At 46.7% G+C, this 19206-nt stretch overlaps 2 protein-coding genes across 3 annotated transcripts in view; one reads left to right on the forward strand and one right to left on the reverse strand.

Annotated features, from left to right (window-relative positions):
* The first annotated feature begins 516 nt into the window (after positions 1–516).
* traf3 (TNF receptor-associated factor 3) lies at positions 517–16893 on the forward strand. Its single transcript, XM_060051507.1, has 14 exons — positions 517–744; positions 6141–6297; positions 8158–8347; positions 8658–8709; positions 9164–9268; positions 9944–10108; positions 10606–10686; positions 11246–11320; positions 11865–11957; positions 13008–13148; positions 13554–13716; positions 14375–14718; positions 15363–15554; positions 16354–16893. The coding sequence occupies exons 2-14, from the start codon at positions 6144–6146 to the stop codon at positions 16387–16389; spliced, it is 1791 nt and encodes a 596-aa protein (XP_059907490.1). The 5' UTR covers positions 517–744; positions 6141–6143; the 3' UTR covers positions 16390–16893.
* A 685-nt stretch (positions 16894–17578) lies between these two features.
* The window catches only part of snx6 (sorting nexin 6), a 9561-nt gene continuing 7933 nt past the window's right edge, over positions 17579–19206 (reverse strand). For both annotated transcript variants that reach the window (XM_060051572.1, XM_060051573.1), the window contains exons 13-14: positions 19132–19206; positions 17579–18567 (exon numbers count right to left, since the gene is read on the reverse strand). The exon at positions 19132–19206 is cut by the window's right edge and continues 11 nt beyond it. In XM_060051572.1, coding sequence (XP_059907555.1) covers positions 18514–18567; positions 19132–19206 — 129 coding nt within the window. In that variant the 3' untranslated portion in view covers positions 17579–18513. The remainder of the gene's footprint in view (positions 18568–19131) is intronic.

Consider the following 19206-nt stretch of genomic DNA (forward strand, 5'->3'; position numbering starts at 1 on the left):
ATAGAAACAGAAAGGGCTCCGGCCCCGAGACAATAGGAGTATAATACACTACTGTCTAGTGGGGTTGGGAGCAATAGAGTGAAAGAATAGAATGAATGATCTCAGAATGAGCTTGAGGTATTTGGGCGCTGTAGATGAGACCCCAATGGGGTACTTAGTTTTAGACTCTAGAACATAACAAACATTGTTTAATTATTTCAATATAATTGCTTCTCAATTAGGTTAAGAACTAATTGAAGTATGCCTCATCTTAAATATTACAAGCCTATGCACAACAATATCAATGTTACTATAGTCCTGCAAAATGATAACAGTTCAACAGTAGTTCAAAGGAAAACGGATATGGTTTGTTGTGAATGAAGGTGTACTTGGACCGTTCTGATGGGGCTGGGGGTTGCAGAAGACTAGCGAAGGTTGGGAAGCACTGTCAAACAAAATCGGTGTATGAAGTGCAGCCTACAATAAATGCATGAGCGTCCAGCCAACAGCGCCATCTACCGGCGCGGCTGCGGTCTGCGGTGTTTTTTCTGACGGGGATTTCCTGAGCGGAAGAAGCTGATGGGGCTTTCCAGTGTAACATCAACATATAAGCAGCGGTCTGCTCGCCGTCACCCATGAATTTTAAAAAGCCAGTGTTTGAGGACCGTAGGTGAACGATGTGTTTGCACCGCGGGAGCTCGAAGGCGTGTAGCGGGTCGGGATGTGGCGGTTGGTCGGTGTAGCCGATTTCCGCGTCTGATTCATGTGAGTACAGAGCGGCCCGCTGCGCTATTCTGGAATAAATGTGGAGATTGGCGGCTCTTAATAAAGGCTAGGCTAGGCTAGGCTAACGCTAGGCTACGGCAACATTAGCCAACTGATAGTGGATGAGGTAATGTCAGAGCCCATTGTGTGCCGCTGAACGCGAAGCAGGGAGCCTCAGAATAACCCCATACCCGCGTCTCCTGGGAATAAAATGTACATTTATTGAAAATGTGTGTTGGTGGAGATGAGGGGCGAGCTCTGTCTGTCTGCACACCTTGAGGACTAATTAGGTGAGGTGGTGATGGTCGGGCTGGGATGGGGAGAGGTGCTGATGGATGTGGGGCTGAAGTGAAGGGGGCTTGGGGGAGAATATCTTTAATCATTCACTGAATCCTGGGGAGGTAATAAGAGGTGATATAAATATAGCACATGTATTAGCATTGCACTAGGTCACCCATGACCACTGGGCTGATTGTGCACGAAATCATTCCAACATAGGATATGAATTATGTAATTTCTGCATGAAAATCATAATTCTACTTTATGCCTCGGTAGGGTTATTTTCATTTCACTAGAAAATGAAAACAGATTTTGCATGAATAACAGCTGTGATGTTTTGACGTTTCTGTTTAACGTGTTCTAAGCTTCTTTGGTTATGGTGACGTAAATTAGAAATTAACTCTGCATTGAATTTGTAGTTTGGTCATTAGAATTGACCAACACATTGAAACATCTGCCTCGAAATATACACCGTCTTTTCTATCTACCCACCTACCAGCCATCTGCCTACTATCTGTCAACCAGCAGAAACTAGACCGACATTTTAGCTGGTCAGCCAATCAATGCTTCTGGTAGCCAGTAAAGAGAGTCCAGTAGAAACAGAGTAGAGAAGAGATAGACCAGTAGGGTAGAAATAGAGCAGTATAGTAGAAAGGGACCAGCAGAGAAAAGAAGAGTATAAATATACCAGTAGAGTAGAGCTTTACCAGTAGAGTATAAATAGATCAGTAGAGCAGAAAGGGACCAGTAGAAACCAGTATAGTGCAGAGAGACCATTAGAGTAGAAATAGATCAGTAGAGTGGAGAGAGACCAGTTGAGTAGTCACCCTGGCCTCACTCATCCTCCCAAACACCTATTAAGGATTAGGATTCAGTGTTTCCCCGTGGATTTTGTGAGTATCATATTCACCCGCAATTATGTAGAATTGAGGAAAAGTATTATATATATTATATATATTATAAATATTGAAAGCTGTCCCGTGATCAGGGCCTTCGTCGCAGGGTGACTGTTTCATAAGGATGGAATAAAGGGAGGATGCAGACGCGCACGCTCCGTCTGGTCCCGTGCTCGGGCTTCATTGCAACATGGATTACAGAGACGGTTTCTCTGCCTCGACATTTTGAATGGACGATGTCTATGAATGATGTGTCAGTGAGTGAGCAGGACGGAGAGAGACCAGGGTGGGAGAGAGAGACCAGGGGGGGGAGAGACCAGGGTGGGAGAGAGGGACCAGGGGGGGGAGAGAGACCAGGCGGAAAGAGACCAGGCAGAGAGAGACCAGGGTGGGAGAGAGAGACCAGGCGGAGAGAGACCAGGGTGAGAGAGAGAGACCAGGGTGAGAGAGAGAGACCAGGGTGGGAGAGAGAGACCAGGCGGAGAGAGACCAGGGTGGGAGAGAGAGACCAGGGTGAGAGAGAGACCAGGGTGGGAGAGAGAGACCAGGGAAGGGAGAGAGAGAGACCAGGGAAGGGAGAGAGAGAGACCAGGGCGGGGCGGGGAGAGAGAGACCAGGGAAGGGATAGAGAGAGACCAGGGAAGGGATAGAGAGAGACCAGGGAAGGGAGAGAGAGAGACCAGGGAGGGGAGAGAGAGAGACCAGGGCGGGGAGAGTGAGACCAGGGTGGGAGAGAGAGACCAGGGGGGAGAGAGACCAGGGTGGGAGAGAGAGACCAGGGTGGGAGAGAGAGACCAGGGTGGCAGAGAGAGACCAGGGCGGCAGAGAGAGACCAGGGTGGAGAGAGAGACCAGGGCGGGAGAGAGAGACCAGGGTGGGAGAGAGAGACCAGGGCGGAGAGAGAGAGACCAATGGGGGAGAGAGAGACCAGTGGGGGAGAGAGAGACCAGGGCAGAAAGAGAGACCAGGGTCTGGCTGGTTTGGGGGTTTTCTCTGTGCTTTTTGGCCCCGGGTGCAATCTTTCTGACTGACCTCTGCATCAGAGGAGATAGAGAGACCAGCAGAGTATAAAGACACCATCAAAGTATGGACGGACAGGCCAGTAGAGTATAGACCAGCAAGGTACAGAGACCGATAGAGAGAGACCAGTGGAGTATAGAGACCAGTACAGCATAGATGGACCAGAAGGGACAATTAGAGTATAGAGGGGGGAGTATAATGAAACCAGTAAAGTATTGAGAAAGCAATAGTAGTGTGTGTGTGTGTGTGTGTGTGTGTGTGTGTGTGTGTGTGTGTGTGTGTGTGTGTGTGTGTGTGTGTGTGTGTGTGTGTGTGTGTGTGTGTGTGTGTGTGTGTGTGTGTGTGTGTAGTATAGACCAGTATTGACATCAGAGTCACCATAGAGAGACTGAGTTGAATATAGAGACCAGTAGGAGAGCCTTGTAGAGCGTATAGATCAGTCAAGTATAGAGACACCAATAGCAACCAGTTCAGTATATAAACCAGTAAAGTATAGAGAAAGCAGTAGAGTATAGAGACCAGTAGAGTAGAGATGGGTCAGAATATTCGATTATTCGTTTATTCGTTCCCAAGGCTCAAAATCGATTTTTAACATTTGGACCGTTAACATTTATTCCCATTCAAATATAACGTTTTTCACAAGCCATAACTTTGTTTCCCTGGTAACGCCTGAGGGTTCGACTAATACCTGGAACAATCATTACCTTCCCGTAAGGTTCTTATGCAACGGAAACGTTGTTCACTCCTCCAGTAAATAGGACGGACCTTAGCAACGACTTGGCAACGGGAGGTATTCTAGTCCGCTCAGCTATGAGCCAGAGAGCTAACGTTATGTTGTACATATTTATAATTCAAAATTCGATCAAGCCTTTATACAGATACTCTAGGGTCTATAGCATACAGTATCACCGCGTTGTCTGATTACAGTTTAATTCATTTTTTAACAATTTACCAGCTCTCGTTTTGAAGACCGAATAACTGTGCCATTCGTTTCAATGGGATTCGCGACGGTCTATACTTTCAACATATAATTTGAAATTCGTCCCAGCCTTTATACCACAGATACTATAGGGTCTAGCATATAACCGCGTCTTCTGATTATAGTTTAATGCATTTTTCACAACAGACAATTTGACTACTTAGCAGGTAGTTGTTTTTTTGCGTTTAAGATATTAAGTGATTTCTTGCCGATGATCCATGGCTGCCTTTGTGAATGTCGGCACACATCGAATAATCAATTATTCGTTCATATACCACCCACTGATTATTCGACCATGAATAATTTGAGTTGTTCACATCCCTAGTATGGAGATCACTGTAGTATTGAGGAACCACAAGGGTGTAAAAAAGAACAACCCGTATAGAGCAACCTGACCAATAGTGTTTATATAGACCAGTCGAGCCCAGTACAATGTAGAGTAACCAGTAGAATATATATATGTACACCTATAGAGAAACCAGTACAGTGTAAGGAAACCAGTAGAGTGTCTGTACAACTAAAATAACTATTGTATTTGTAGGCCAGTGGAGACCAGTAGGGTGTATTTATATGAAATACCAGTATAGTGTGTGTGTGTATATATATATATATATATACTGTATATACCAGTAGACACCAGTAGAGTAAATAGAGCCAGAGAATTCCCCTTTGAGGTTGGTTTCATTTCTCTCGAGTGATGTCACGGTACTTTCAGCTGTGTCTGCTGCCAGATCGCCGGAGACAAGGCAGCCTATTGGATAACCTGTAAGGCTGGTTTACAGGGTGACAGCGGCCTATTGGAGTACATGATGGGGTCAGAGGTCACATTGTTAGGGTCTACAGGCCTCACGGGTTATGAACCCATGACAGAGGAATGTCTTATGAGGATTGTGTGGGTGTGTTGTGTGTGTGTGTGTGTGTGTTGCATGTTTGTGTGTTGCATATGTGTGTGTGTCTGTTGCATGAATGCATGTGTGTGTGTGTGTGTGTGTGTGTGTGTGTGTGTGTGTGTGTTTGTGTGTGTGTGTGTGTTGCATCTGGTGTGTGTTATATGTTTGCATGTGTGTGTGTGTGTGTGTTGCATGCATGCGTGTGTGTGTTTATGTGTGTGTTGCATCCGGTGTGTGTTATATGTGTGCGTGTGCGTGCGTGTGTGTGTGTGTGTGTGTGTGTGTGTGTGTGTGTGTGTGTGTGTGTGTGTGTGTGTGTGTGTGTGTGTGTGTGTGTGTGTGTGTGTGTGTGTGTGTGTGTGTGTGTGTGTGTGTGTGTGTTGCATCTGGTGTGCGTTGCATGTGTGTGTGTCATGTGTTGCGTGTGCATTTCTAGACCGTCTGTCTCCGGTTATTTTCATATATTGTCATAGAACCAGGAACATGTTGATAGTATTTGCGTGCAGTGGGCCCAGTGGACCACAGCGTTGCAGGGCCTGATTCACCCTGAACCTAGGGCTGCTCGGTTATGGGAAACATCATAATCACGATTATTTGGGTCAATATAAACTGTTTGAACTAATGCCATCAGGCAGGAGATACAGGTCCATGAAAACAAGAACAAACAGACTACAAAACAGTTTTTATCCAACAGCCATAACCTCACTAAATGTTGCTACCAGAGCATAGTTGTGTTGTGTATCACATTCGTGTAGGCACATTGATAAATGTGAATGTTTGTGTGGGTGTGTTTTTTAGTGTACGTTATTGATTCGTTTTTATTTATTTATTTATTTATTTATACGTACTACCTCAATGTGATGTTTTTGCACTGAACAAGGACTGCACTTAATTTCGTTGTACTTGTTACAATGACAATAAAGATATCTCTATTGTATTCTATATTGAAATCACGATTATTCAAACTATTATTTTTTGAGTTTGAAAACATGATGAATTTATTCAGCATGTCTCTCCCAAATAAAAACGATGTAACTGAGAACTTTGAAATTTTGCCTTTAAAAATTACACAAAATGGTAAATATAATTTTCCAATCTAAAATAATATACAGATATGTAACGTGCTGTTCCGACCTTTCTATGAAACAATTTTTGATATTTATTTCAGATAAAAAATATATATATATCGGAAAAACTCGATTATGTTAATTCTGTGATCGTTGACGCTAAAATCGAAATCGCGATCAAAGTTCGACGAATCGCCCAGCCCTACCTGAACCAGGACCCGACCGGCCCCCCCCCCCCTGACCCCAGCTCTCTCCCGCCCTGCAGGTCATGTCTGCAGGGGGCAGTCCTGGTGGAAGGGAGATCCAGATCCCGCTCCAGCAGGGGGCGAACTCCCTGGCCAATAACATGCCCCTCTCCTTGGTCCCCCCTGGCGTCTCGTTGCGCCAGGCCAACGCCCGGTCCCACGTGGAGGCCCCCCCAGGTACGCTGAGGTCCCAGAGCGGGCCGTATTTATCCAGCCATCAGTCGGCTCCTTTCTAGAATCTTAAACCATGAAATACATTTTAATCAGGTCTGAATATGAAAAAACTGTTCAAATGTTTGAAGTAAACAGAGACATCGACTTGACTTTATGTCGTTCACTATCTGTTACAGGTTATAGGCGTATTTAGTCATACTTTCATACGCTACAGTACATTAGTAATCACTTTATTTCTACTTTATATTAGTTTATGGCTTAGTTCTATGTAAAGTTACAGTATATATGTTGTAGTGATACACTGTTATATAGAACGTGTTGTAGTGATACACTATGTTACATAGAACGTGTTGTAGTGATACACTGTGTTTAATAGAACGTGTTGTAGTGATACACTGTGTTTAATAGAACGTGTTGTAGTGATACGTTATGTTATATAGAACATGCTGTAGTGATACGTAATGTTTAGGGCTGGGCAACGATAAAAAAAATTAAACGTGATTTATCGCATACTAATCCCACTTCGAAAATTCTATTTTAAATCCACTCCAATTGAAGTTAAATGAGATTATCACATGGAATGACACATTATCATTCATACCAAATGTACTTAATAAGCATGAGGGAGGGATGAAGCTTGAGGGAGTTTTATTGACTCACTCAGTGTGGGTTGAAATTTGAAATTTACGGAACACCACAGATTTGAGACTTATAAACAGGCAGTTAATTAGTACAATTGTAAACCAACAGTTACTACAATTGTAGTTAAATTCAAATAAGTAGCGCCACAGATTTGGGAATTGTAAACAGGCTGTCACTTGCAACAATTGTAGCAGTCATTTACTGCAAGGGTAATTGAATGTAAAGTAAGTGGAACTGAAAACAAAAAGGATTTCTGATATGAATGTTGACATTCTGTGGGCAAAACCTTTCAAAATCAAGGTAAAAAAAGTTGTGTTCATCGCATTAACATAATAACATGTAATAAACGCGTTAACTTGCCATGTTAATGTTATACAGCACATGTTGTAGTGATACATTATGTTATACAGAACATGTTGTAGTGATACGTTATGTTATACAGAACATGTTGTAGTGATACATTATGTTATACAGCACATGTTATAGTGATACGTCATGTTATACAGAACATGTTATAGTGATACGTTATGTTATACAGAACATGTTGTAGTGATACATTATTTTATACAGCACATGTTGTAGTGATACATTATGTTATACAGCACATGTTATAGTGATACGTTATGTTATACAGAACATGTTGTAGTGATACATTATTTTATACAGCACATGTTTAGTGATACATTATGTTATACAGCACATGTTATAGTGATACGTAATGTTATACAGAACATGTTGTAGTGATACCTTATGTTATACAGAACATGTTGTAGTGATACATTATGTTAAACAACACATGTTATAGTGATAACCTTTTGACATGTTATACAGCACATGTAGTAGTGATACGTTATGTTATACAGAACATGTTGTAGTGATACCTTATGTTATACAGCACATGTAGTAGTGATACGTTATGTTATACAGAACATGTTGTAGTCATACCTTATGTTATACAGCACATGTTATAGTGATACGTAATGTTATACAGAACATGTTGTAGTGATACCTTATGTTATACAGAACATGTTGTAGTGATACATTATGTTAAACAACACATGTTATAGTGATAACCTTTTGACATGTTATACAGCACATGTAGTAGTGATACGTTATGTTATACAGAACATGTTGTAGTGATATGTTATGTTACACAGCACATGTTGTAGTGATACCTTATGTTATACAGAACATGTTGTAGTGATACGTTATGTTATTCAGAACATGGCTCAGGCGGTTCCCACGGGCCGGACTGCGGCTTCCTGCCGGTTCAGGGCGGCTTCAGAGACCGCTTCCTAGCGACTCCGGAGCCCAAGTACTGCTGTGAGGCCTGCAGGCTGGTGCTATGTCAGCCCCGGCAGACCGAGTGCGGCCACCGCTTCTGTGACAGCTGCATCAACGAGCTGCTCAGGTACTGCCCTCCCCCAGACCGTCATCATCTAACCCGTCAGACACCAACATAGGGCTACCTTCATCTGACACACACTTACACTAACCTAGGGCCCTCATCATCCAACAATCGGACCCCAACCTAGGGCCTCCGTCCTCTTATCAGTCAGACACCGACGGATAGCCTTCATCATATAAGACCTTCAAACCCCACACTCGCGCTAACGTAGGGCTTCCATCAGGTCGACCTCGAACTTGATATTTGCAACTACATTTCTACTGACGATTGGCGCACCCCAATAGAAACCACTGTTCTCCTCTACTGTCCCCAGCCATCCCAAACCCATGTGTCCTGTGGATATGGAGCCCTTGTTTAAGGAGAAGGTAGGAAGCCAGGGATGACACTTGTGTTGATGATCACTCAGACCCTTACCCTATAAATCCTGATCAATCAATGAATCAATCTTAGACCTGGCGATGAGTTAGCCTTTAGCCAATCCATAATGCGGAATAAGCAGGTCACTTGGATGATTCCTTGACCTAGCTAGTTGGCGGGTAACTGTGAAGTTTCTGTTAAGCTAGCTAGCCAGTTTGCAGATAATGTGATGTTTGTGGTTAGCTAGCTAGTAAGCAGGTTACGTTATATTTGTGTTTAGCTAAATAGTTAGCATGAAACATGATATTTGTGATAAGCCAGCTAGTTGGCAGTTAATGTAATGTTTGCGTTTAGCTAGCGTGATAGTAACCATGTTTGTGTTTTGGCTAGCTAGCTCGTCATCATGATGCTTGCGTTGAGCTAGCTGCTAGCTAGATGGTAACCTTGCTGTGTGTGTTGCAGGTGTTCCGTGACGTGTGCTGTCACAGGGAGATCATGGCCCTCAACGTTCTCTGTCGCAGTCATTCCAACGGCTGTGGTGAACACATGACCCTGCAGCAAGTCCCAGTGAGAAAAACAAACGCACCCTATGACGTAGAACCAACAGAGAACAGACCACTGTTCACGAGCACGATGATAGTTTAGCGGTTTATTATATTGATGTTGCGTCGCTATATTTATGAACGATTTCTTTAGATATCATCTAAAATACTATCATTGCAATTTTCGTTGCCATGATTATAGTGAAATCTGTCAGCATTAGTTAAATGTTAGCTATTTTTAGCTGACACTTAGAAGCTATTTTTCATAGCTATTTTTCTAAACAAATCAAAATCTACAGAAGAACAGCATAAATGAACATTCAGAAACTGGTCTCTACCAAAATAAGTAGAGTTGGTCTAGTCTCTAACCAATTTAAATAGAGTAGAGTTAGTTTCAAACCATTTGAAATGGATCAGAGTTAGTCTACTCTCTAGTCTTCTCTCTGAATAGAGTAGTCAGTCTAAATTATGGAAATAGAGTAGTTAGTCTCTGACCAATTGAAATAGAGAACTTAGTCTCTAAACAATTGAAATAGAGTAGTTTGTCTAACTGATTGAAATAGAGTAGAGTTAGTCTCTGACTGATTGAAATAGAGTAGAGTTAGTCTCTAACCAATTTATTCTATTCTCTAACAAACTAAATGAATGGTTAATAATGCTAAATGGCTCCCTACTCCCTGTCCGTCTCCATGTGTCTCAGGACCATCTCAACGTGTGTCCATTCTTTGAAGTCCCGTGCCCCCTGGGGAAGTGTAAGGAGAGGGTGATGAGGAAGGACATCTCGGACCACCTGGGCTTCAAGTGTAAACACAGAGAGAGCAGCTGTGAATACTGCAAACACAAGCTGCCCCTCAGTGAACTACAGGTACCAGTCACTGCTGCTGCTAATGGTACACACAACATGGCCGCCAATTAACTACTTTACCAGAGGTACACACAACATGGCCGCCACTTAACTACTTTTACCAGAGGTACACACAACATGGCCGTCAATTAACTACTTTTACCAGAGGTACAAACAACATGGCCTTCAATTAACTACTTTTACCAGAGGTACACACAACATGGCCGTCAATTAACTACTTTTACCAGAGGTAAACACAATATTGCCGTAAATTAACTACTTTTATCAGAAGTACACACAACATGGCCGCCACTTAACTACTTTTACCAGAGGCTCACACAGTATGGCCATCAATTAACTACTTTTACCAGAGGTAAACACAATATGGCTGTTAAAAAACTAATTTTACTAATGGTACACACAACATGGCTGTCAATTAACTACTTTACCCAGAGGTAAACCCAACATGGCCGTCAATTAACTGCTGTATTCCTAGTGTTCTGGTTTGACTGTTCCAGAAACACAAGGAGACGGTGTGTCCAGCGTTCCCTGTTGCCTGTCCGAACAACTGCTCACACTCCCCTCTGCTGAGGAACAAGGTAGGGCCCAGGTTACACGAGCGGTACACTAGAGCAGCGGTCCCCAACCCCCGGTCCGCGGACCGGTACCGGTCCGTGGGTCATTTGGTACCGGTCCGCAGAGAAAGATTATTTATTTATTTTATTTTTATTTATTTTTTTTACTTCGCAATACTGTCACTCTTTTACATGCCATAAGTCTATATGCAGTTGTTAGATTGCATATAACATGTTTGCATTTTTGGCAACCTCTGCGCAACATAACCCAACCACCCCCCCCCCCCCCCGGTCCGTGAAACTTTTCGGAGAATCATACCGGTCCTTGATGCTGAAAAGGTTGGGGACCGCTGCACTAGAGTACAGTGGGGACGACACGTATCACTGTTCATAAGGTAGCAGAGTGGAAGCATTAAAACATCTCTCTCTCTCTCTCTCTCTCTCTCTCTCTCTCTCTGTCTCTCTCTCCCTCTCCCTCTCCGTCTCCGTCTCCGTCTCCGTCTCTGTCTCTGTCTCTGTCTCTGTCTCCCTCCCCCTCCCCCTCCCCCTCCCCCTCCCTCTCTCTCTCTCTCTTCCCCCCCAGCTCTCCAGCCACCAGCAGGAATGTCCAAAGTCTCAGGCCTTGTGTCCTTTCCAGCGCTATGGCTGCACTCAGAAGGTGAAGTACATCAGAATATACGCATATATACATAAACAATCATGTAGATATACATCAGGTTACATTTTAATAACGATTCGGTTCAATTTGCTCTTAAATAATGAAATGGCTCAACTGTGTTGCAAAATACAAATGTACTTTTATTTTTTCTCTTCATCTTAAACAACAGGTTTAACAACAGGTTAAACTTGAGCTGCAAACAAAACTGTCTCAAGTCTCAAATGTGCAATTTCAAAATTGCAAGTGAAAGTGTACTTGAACTACAACATTCCATCACTGCAAATTGCATTAAGGCATTGTTTATTAAAGTGCAATAATAATAATAATGGTAACAATACAAATTGACCTCATGCCCTATGAATCAATATTGCAAAATGTAAATGAAATCGATCCAAAATCGATTAAATCGATTTTTTTTACCCAGCCCTAGTGCTACTATGTACCACTATGTACTACTATGTACTACTATGTACTACTATGTACTACTATGTTCTAATATGTACTTCTGTGTACTACTATGTACCAATATGTCGGGTATCGTCAGGGATCGAACCAGGACATCAGGGACCATGAGGCAGAGTCGGCAGCTGATCACCTGAGGATGATGTTATCTAGGAGCTGTGCCCTGGAGACTAAGGTGAGGGGCCTCAGAGACTAAGGTGAGGGGCCTCGGAGACTAAGGTGAGGGGCCTCAGAGACTAAGGTGAGGGGCCTCAGAGACTACGGTGAGGGACCTTAGAGAGAGACTAAGGGTAGGTACCTGATAGAGTAAAATAAGGGAGCTTAGAAAGAGACTAAGGAGACTGAGAATCTAAACTTGCCCCCCCCCCCCCCCCCCCCTCCATTGACACGCTTGGACTTGGACGTAGACAGGACAGATCAGAGAGATATCTCAGATGATAAGAAAGGTACGGCCCTGTCTAGTACCCTACCCTCTCTCAGTATCCTACCCTGTCCCAGTGCACCCTACCCTGTCCCAGTGCCCTACCCTGTCCCAGTACCCTACCCTGTCCCAGTGCCCTACCCTGTCTAGTACCCTACCCTGTCTAGTACCCTACCCTGTCCCAGTACCCTACCCTGTCCCAGTGCCCTACCCTGTCCCAGTGCCCTACCCTGTCCCAGTACCCTACCCTGTCCCAGTACCCTACCCTGTCTAGTACCCTACCCTGTCCCAGTGCCCTACCCTGTCCCAGTGCCCTACCCTGTCCCAGTACCCTACCCTGTCCCAGTGCCCTACCCTGTCTAGTATCCTACCCTGTCCCAGTGCCCTACCCTGTCCCAGTGCCCTACCCTGTCCCAGTACCCTACCCTGTCTCAGTACCCTACCCTGTCCCAGTACCCTACCCTGTCTAGTACCCTACCCTGTCCCAGTGCCCTACCCTGTCCCAGTACCCTACCCTGTCCCAGTATCCTACCCTGTCCCAGTGCCCTACCCTGTCCCAGTACCCTACCCTGTCCCAGTACCCTACCCTGTCCCAGTGCCCTACCCTGTCCCAGTGCACCCTACCCTGTCCCAGTACCCTACCCTGTCCCAGTACCCTACCCTGTCCTCGTATCCTAGTCTGTCCTAATATCCTAATTGTGTGTGTGTGTGTGTGTGTGTGTGTGTGTGTGTGTGTGTGTGTGTGTGTGTGTGTGTGTGTGTGTGTGTGTGTGTGTGTGTGTGTGTGTGTGTGTGTGTGTGCAGGTGGAGGACGTGAGAGAGGAGCTGTTGGAGCGCTCCAAGGTGCTGCCGGGTCTCAGCAGCCGTCTGGCGGAGATGGAGAAACTCACCGAGGAGCTGAGGGACAAGAACCGGCTCACGGACCAGAAGATCGTCAATATGCAGGTATGCACACACACGCACACACGCGCACACGCATACATACACATGCATACATGCACGCCCACGCAGACCTGTACGCACATGCACACCATTCAGCAGACACTTTTATCCAGGGCAACTTAAAATAAATACATTGGTCAGAAGAGAAGCGCTATGTGTGTATTGATGCATGTTTTAAGGTATGAATATTAAGTATTACGATACGAGTATGAATGCATTTATAAAGTTATGTTTACTAATGCATATATTAAGGTATGAGTATTAAAGTATTCATTAAGGTATGTGTATGAAGGTGTGTGTTAATGTATGAACTAATGTATGAACTAATGTATGAACTAATGTATGAACTAATGTATGAACTAATGTATGAACTAATGTATGAACTAATGTACGTGTCACCGGCTGCAGAAGCTGATGAGCTCCCAGTCGGAGAAGCTGCTGGAGGTGGAGCTGGAGCTGCGGGTGCTGCGTCTCCTTCGGGAGGAGGTGGGGGAGCTGAGGGGGGCGCTGGAGAACCTGAGGGCCGGTCTGGCCCTCCTGGAGCAGGGAGCCCGCGGCCCGGCTGCCACCGGTACCTCACACACTCTAACACACCGCACACACTCCGTCACATGTACTACCAGTACCTCACACACTCTAACACACCGCACACACTCCGTCACATGTACTACCAGTACCTTACACACTTTAATACACCACACACTCCGTCCTATATACAGGGCTGAACGATTTGGGGAAATAATCGAATTGGGATTATTTCGATCAATATTGCGATTTAGTATGCGATTTTTATTTTTAATGTTTGGTTATGTTCTGTATTATTCACTAAACACAGGAAATAAATCATTCTTATAGTATGACCAAGACAACATTGGAAGCCGACAACATATAGACTGCTCTTTCCTTTAGGCCAGGCCTATGTGATGCATGAATTGATATTATAACATCTTAATTTAAGTATTGAATTGAGAAGAAAAGTAAATACGAATCTTACTCTCAGTAACAGTAGAGAATCACGAAAAACACAAAAAAATATATAATTAAACGCAGCCTTTGCGATTTGCAAATCGCGTCTTATTACATTGCGATCTTGGCTTGAATTATTCTAATCGTTCATCCCTAATATATACTGTACATCTCCAGAGAGACCCCAGTGTGTTCCCCTGCCCACGATACGCACCCTGGTCCCAAGCTGGGATTCACCCTCGCCCTCCTCTCGCCCCGCCCAGGCTCCATGGAGACGCAGCTGAGTCGCCACGACGACATGCTGAGCGTGCACGAGATCCGTCTGGCGGACATGGACCTGCGCTTCCAGGTGCTGGAGACGGCCAGCTTCAACGGCACGCTCATCTGGAAGATCCGCGAGTACAAGCGCCGCAAGCAGGACGCGGTGGCCTCCAAGACGTCCTCGCTGTACTCCCAGCCCTTCTACACCGGCTACTTCGGCTACAAGATGTGCGCCCGCGTCTACCTGAACGGCGACGGCATGGGCAAGGGCACGCACCTGTCGCTCTTCTTCGTGGTCATGAGGGGCGAGTACGACGCGCTGCTGCCCTGGCCCTTTAAGCAGAAGGTAACCCGTCTGTCTGCGCTGCACCCGTCTGTCTGCCCTACAGCTGTCTGTCTGCCCTGCAGCTGTCTGTCTGCCCTGCAGCTGTCTGTCTGCCCTACAGCTGTCTGTCTACCCTGCAGCTGTCTGTCTGCCCTACAGCTGTCTGTCTGCCCTACAGCTGTCTGTCTGCCCTACAGCTGTCTGTCTGCCCTACAGCTGTCTGTCTGCCCTACAGCTGTCTGTCTGCCCTACAGCTGTCTGTCTGCCCTACAGCTGTCTGCCCTAAAGCCGTCTGCCCTAGAGCTGTCTGCACTATTGTTCAAGTTCTTTTATTTGTCAAATGCACAACATAACAGGCAAGCAGTCATAGTTGGCAATGACATTTTTGTATCCTAAGCTCTCCTTTACTATGCAGATTTTTTTTTTTAAATAATAGTATAAGCAGGTAAGAGTAACAAGGTACAGTGCAATTAAGAACAAAATAGGTTCAATACAACTAGAACAACCCTATTGTACTGTATGATAGAACTGGCACATGTTACAAAGGAACTAAGAAAATAACGACAAAGAATCAGTGTCTTGGAGGAGCTCTGAGGACTGCGACCGCGCGTGGCGCCGTCTGCCCTCCAGCCGTGGGCTCACCGTCTGCCCGTGTCTCTGAGCAGGTGACCCTGATGCTGATGGACCAGGGACCCCCCAGGAAGCACCTGGGCGACGCCTTCAAGCCCGACCCCAACAGCAGCAGCTTCCGGCGGCCGGTGGCCGAGATGAACATCGCCTCGGGGTGCCCGCTGTTCGTGGCGCAGACCGTCCTTGATACTGGCACCTACATCAAGGACGACACCATCTTCATCAAGGTGCCCCGCCCCCCTAGAGCTGCACCGCCTAGAGCCGCCAGTCTGATCCTAGAGCCGTCAGTCTGATCCCAGAGCTGTACCGCCTAGAGCAGCCAGTCTAAACCTAGAGCTGCACCGCCTAGAGCTGAACCGCCTAGAGCCGTCAGTCTGATCCCAGAGCTGTACCTCCTAGAGCAGAAAGTCTAAACCTAGAGCTGTAACGCCTAGAGCCGTCAGTCTGAACCTAGAGCCGTCAGTCTGATCCCAGAGCTGTACCGCCTAGAGCAGCCAGTCTGAACCTAGAGCTGCACCACCTAGAGCAGTCAGTCTGAACCTTGAGCTGTACCCCCTAGAGCAGCCAGTCTAAACCTAGAGCTGTACCGCCTAGAGCAGCCAGTCTAAACATAGAGCTGTACCGCCTAGAGCAGCCAGTCTAAACATAGAGCTGTACCGCCTAGAGCAGCCAGTCTAAACCTAGAGCTGTACCCCCTAGAGCAGCCAGTCTGAACATAGAGCTGTACCGCCTAGAGCAGCCAGTCTAAACCTAGAGCTGTACCCCCTAGAGCAGCCAGTCTGAACCTAGAGCTGTACTGCCTAGAGCAGCCAGTCTGATCCTACAGCTTTACCCTTTAGAGCAGCCAGTCTGATCCTAGATATGCATCATCTAGAGCAGCGATTCTCTAATCCACGAGTTCCACCATCTAGAGCAGTTAGTCTCATCATAGAGCTGTACTGCCTCAGATCAGTAAATCTCACCTAGATCTGCACCATCTAGAGCAGTGAGGACGTTCTAACATGTTTTTTTAATTTGATCCGACAGGTTACCGTGGATACCTCTGACCTCCCCGACCCCTGACCTCTGAACCCCGAACGGATCAGCTGATCTGTCGAACCCCGCAGAGCAAAGGATCATGGGAGAACGGTGGAACGGTGGACGGGCCCGGGAGCGCCTGCCGTCCGGCAGACAGACAGACGGGCCCCGTCCCGACCGGGCCTCCTGAGCGGGCGGGGCACCTCCTCCTCCTCCTCCTCCCCCTCCCCCTCCTCCTCCTGGGGGAGCGGCGGACCCCGGGGGGCGCCTCCCGCCCGGTCCGCGGACATTTCAGCTCAGCGTCTCGGTGTACATAGCCAACATGGACGTTTAACGCATCACTATGGCCACACGGGGCATCCCCACGGCAACAGGACTGTTGTCCCTCGGCGTGCCCCCCCCCCCCCCCTTACTGATGCCGTGCATCAAGCGACTTTTTAACCGTTCTTCTTCTGCGTGTCGTGAGCAGTGTGTGATGAAGGAGCCGTGCCACAGAGGAGCATCGCTCTGGTTGTTCAGGTGAAAAACATTAAAGATGTCGACTAAAAAGCCCTCTCTGCCGCCTCTCCTTCCGCTCTAGAGCGGCTCGTTAGCGTCCAGAGGGTCTAGAGCGGCTCGTTAGCGTCCCCGGGTCTAGAGCGGGTCGTTAGCGTCCTCGGGTCTAGAGCGGCTCGTTAGCGTCCCCGGGTCTAGAGCGGCTCGTTAGCGTCCCCGGGTCTAGAGCGGGTCGTTAGCGTCCTCGGGTCTAGAGCGGCTCGTTAGCGTCCCCGGGTTTAGAGCGGGTCGTTAGTGTCCTCAATTCTAGAGCGGGTCGCTAGCTTCCAGGGGTCTAGAGCTGCTCGTTAGCGTCCTCAATTCTAGAGTGGCTCGTTAGCGTCCCCGGGTCTAGAGCTGCTCGTTAGCGTCCCCGGGTCTAGAGCTGGTCGTTAGCGTCCAGAGGGTCTAGAGCTGGTCGTTAGCGGCCAGAGGGCCTAGAGCGGCTCGTTAGCGTCCAGAGGGCCTAGAGCGGCTCGTTAGCGTCCAGAGGGTCTAGAGCGGCTCGTTAGCGGCCAGAGGGCCTAGAGCGGCTCGTTAGCGTCGCGTAATTCTAAGAAGATGTAATTGCATAATGCGTTTGCTATACTTTTCCCCCTGATTGATTAACGAGGGAAGCTCTTCGAGCACTATGCTAACTGGTGTATCGCAGAGCAACAGAAGGACCGCCTCCTCTTACTATGAACTCTGGGAAACAGGCTGGTGACAACTTGGTTTATTTGTGTGTGAATGGGAGCTTTGGTCACATAGGAGTGGAAAACATTCATTTACAGTGCACTAAAAAAATATGGGGGAGGGGAGGGGGGACACATCCATGTTTTCTTTACAATAAGGGACATGAATCTACATTAAGGCAAACACACTGAAGCACGATGAGATGGGGTCGCTTCAGCCAAATCAAGACACAAAATGAATAATGGAAGGATTACGATGCAGATCATTAATAACCAATACAAAAATGTACAAGTTTTAGTGAAACATTAATAATAACAGTATAATAATAACGGTAACAATCAGCTGGACTCACAGCACCACCCCCCCCCCCCCCCACACTGAGCACGCTCAGCTGGGCGGAGCGCTAGCTAGCGGCTAGCTTAGCATGACAACTAGCATCGGGGCGGCAGGTAAGTCGCCCTGCGCTGGTGGTAGTGCTAAGCTTGCGGCTAGCTCAGCGGTACAACCAATACTGTTAAATCGATTTGTATTGGTACGACTAGCGCGCTAAGCTTGCGGCTAGCCTGGCGCTAGTGATAGGAGCTGTAGGCGTAGCAGGCCAGATCTGGAACTAAAAGGCTGCTGGGAGGATCCTGTTCTGTGCAAGAATACGAGTGTAGTAAATGTATACTGGCACAAGTACCCAGGAGAGTACAGGTGTAGTGGCTGTATACTGGCACAGTACCCAGGAGAGTACAGGTATTGTACCCAGTATCTGTACCCTACTGGGTGGTACTTGTACTGTACAGGGTAGGGTAGAGGGTAAGGTACCCTGTACAGTATGGTGGCGCTCTTATAGTGATGGCTCCAGAAGATGTACAAATTAAAATACAATCCCAGACAAACTGTCTCACACAGAACAACTGCAGGGGGTTTGCGTTGGGACGGTGGTGGTGGAGGAGGGGGGGGGGGGGGGTGGAGTTAGGTGTCGCCCTTCAGGATGCCCAGACAGCTCTGCAACAACTGGAGGTGACCCTGTAGGAGGAGAGAGAGAGGTCAGTCACCTAGCAACCACCGACCATCAAACTCATGGTGAAACCACTCAAGGAGACGCTCACTGTTTAGGGCCGGTTTAGCATTACTGCAGGGTTGAGTTAGTTCAGGGTGTACTAGATACATGACTCGGTACTGTCTAGCATCATTACTAGTGTTGAGTTAGTTGGGTAGTTCAGAGGGAACTAGATACATGTCTCAGTAAGATTTAGCATTAACAGTGTTGAGGTAGTTAGGTTGAACTAGATACATGTCCAGTACAGTCTAGCATTACCAGTATTGAGTTGGTTGGGTAGTTCAGGGTGTGCTAGATACATGTCCAGTACAGTCTAGCATTACCAGTATTGAGTTGGTTGGGTAGTTCAGGGTGTACTAGATACATGTATCAGTAGGTTCTCCTTTTTTGCATAATTTCGCCCTGCTAGATGCAACAGGAGGACGCCGACCAACTGTTGCTGTTTACCCTCTAGAACCCAAACTGGCACTAGCTTGTTGAGTATGTAACAATGATGTATTGCAGACCAGCGTACCCACAGATCACCTTACCTTTGCATGTTTGAGCTCGAGCTCCGCCAGCTCCACCAGGTTCTTCCTGAATGCGGCCACTCGTCTCGTCTTGAA

Source organism: Gadus macrocephalus, chromosome 5, assembly GCF_031168955.1.
Source record: "Gadus macrocephalus chromosome 5, ASM3116895v1".
In the NCBI taxonomy this organism is placed as follows: domain Eukaryota; kingdom Metazoa; phylum Chordata; class Actinopteri; order Gadiformes; family Gadidae; genus Gadus; species Gadus macrocephalus.

Excerpts from the sequence above, each read along its gene's own strand:
- traf3 (XM_060051507.1), top strand. The coding sequence starts at position 6,144 with ATGTCTGCAGGGGGCAGTCCTGGTGGAAGGGAGATCCAGATCCCGCTC. Across the intron at positions 6,298-8,157 it reads CCACGTGGAGGCCCCCCCAG|AACATGGCTCAGGCGGTTCC; the intron begins GTACGCTGAGGT and ends TATGTTATTCAG. Across the intron at positions 11,321-11,864 it reads GCTATGGCTGCACTCAGAAG|GGATCGAACCAGGACATCAG; the intron begins GTGAAGTACATC and ends GGGTATCGTCAG.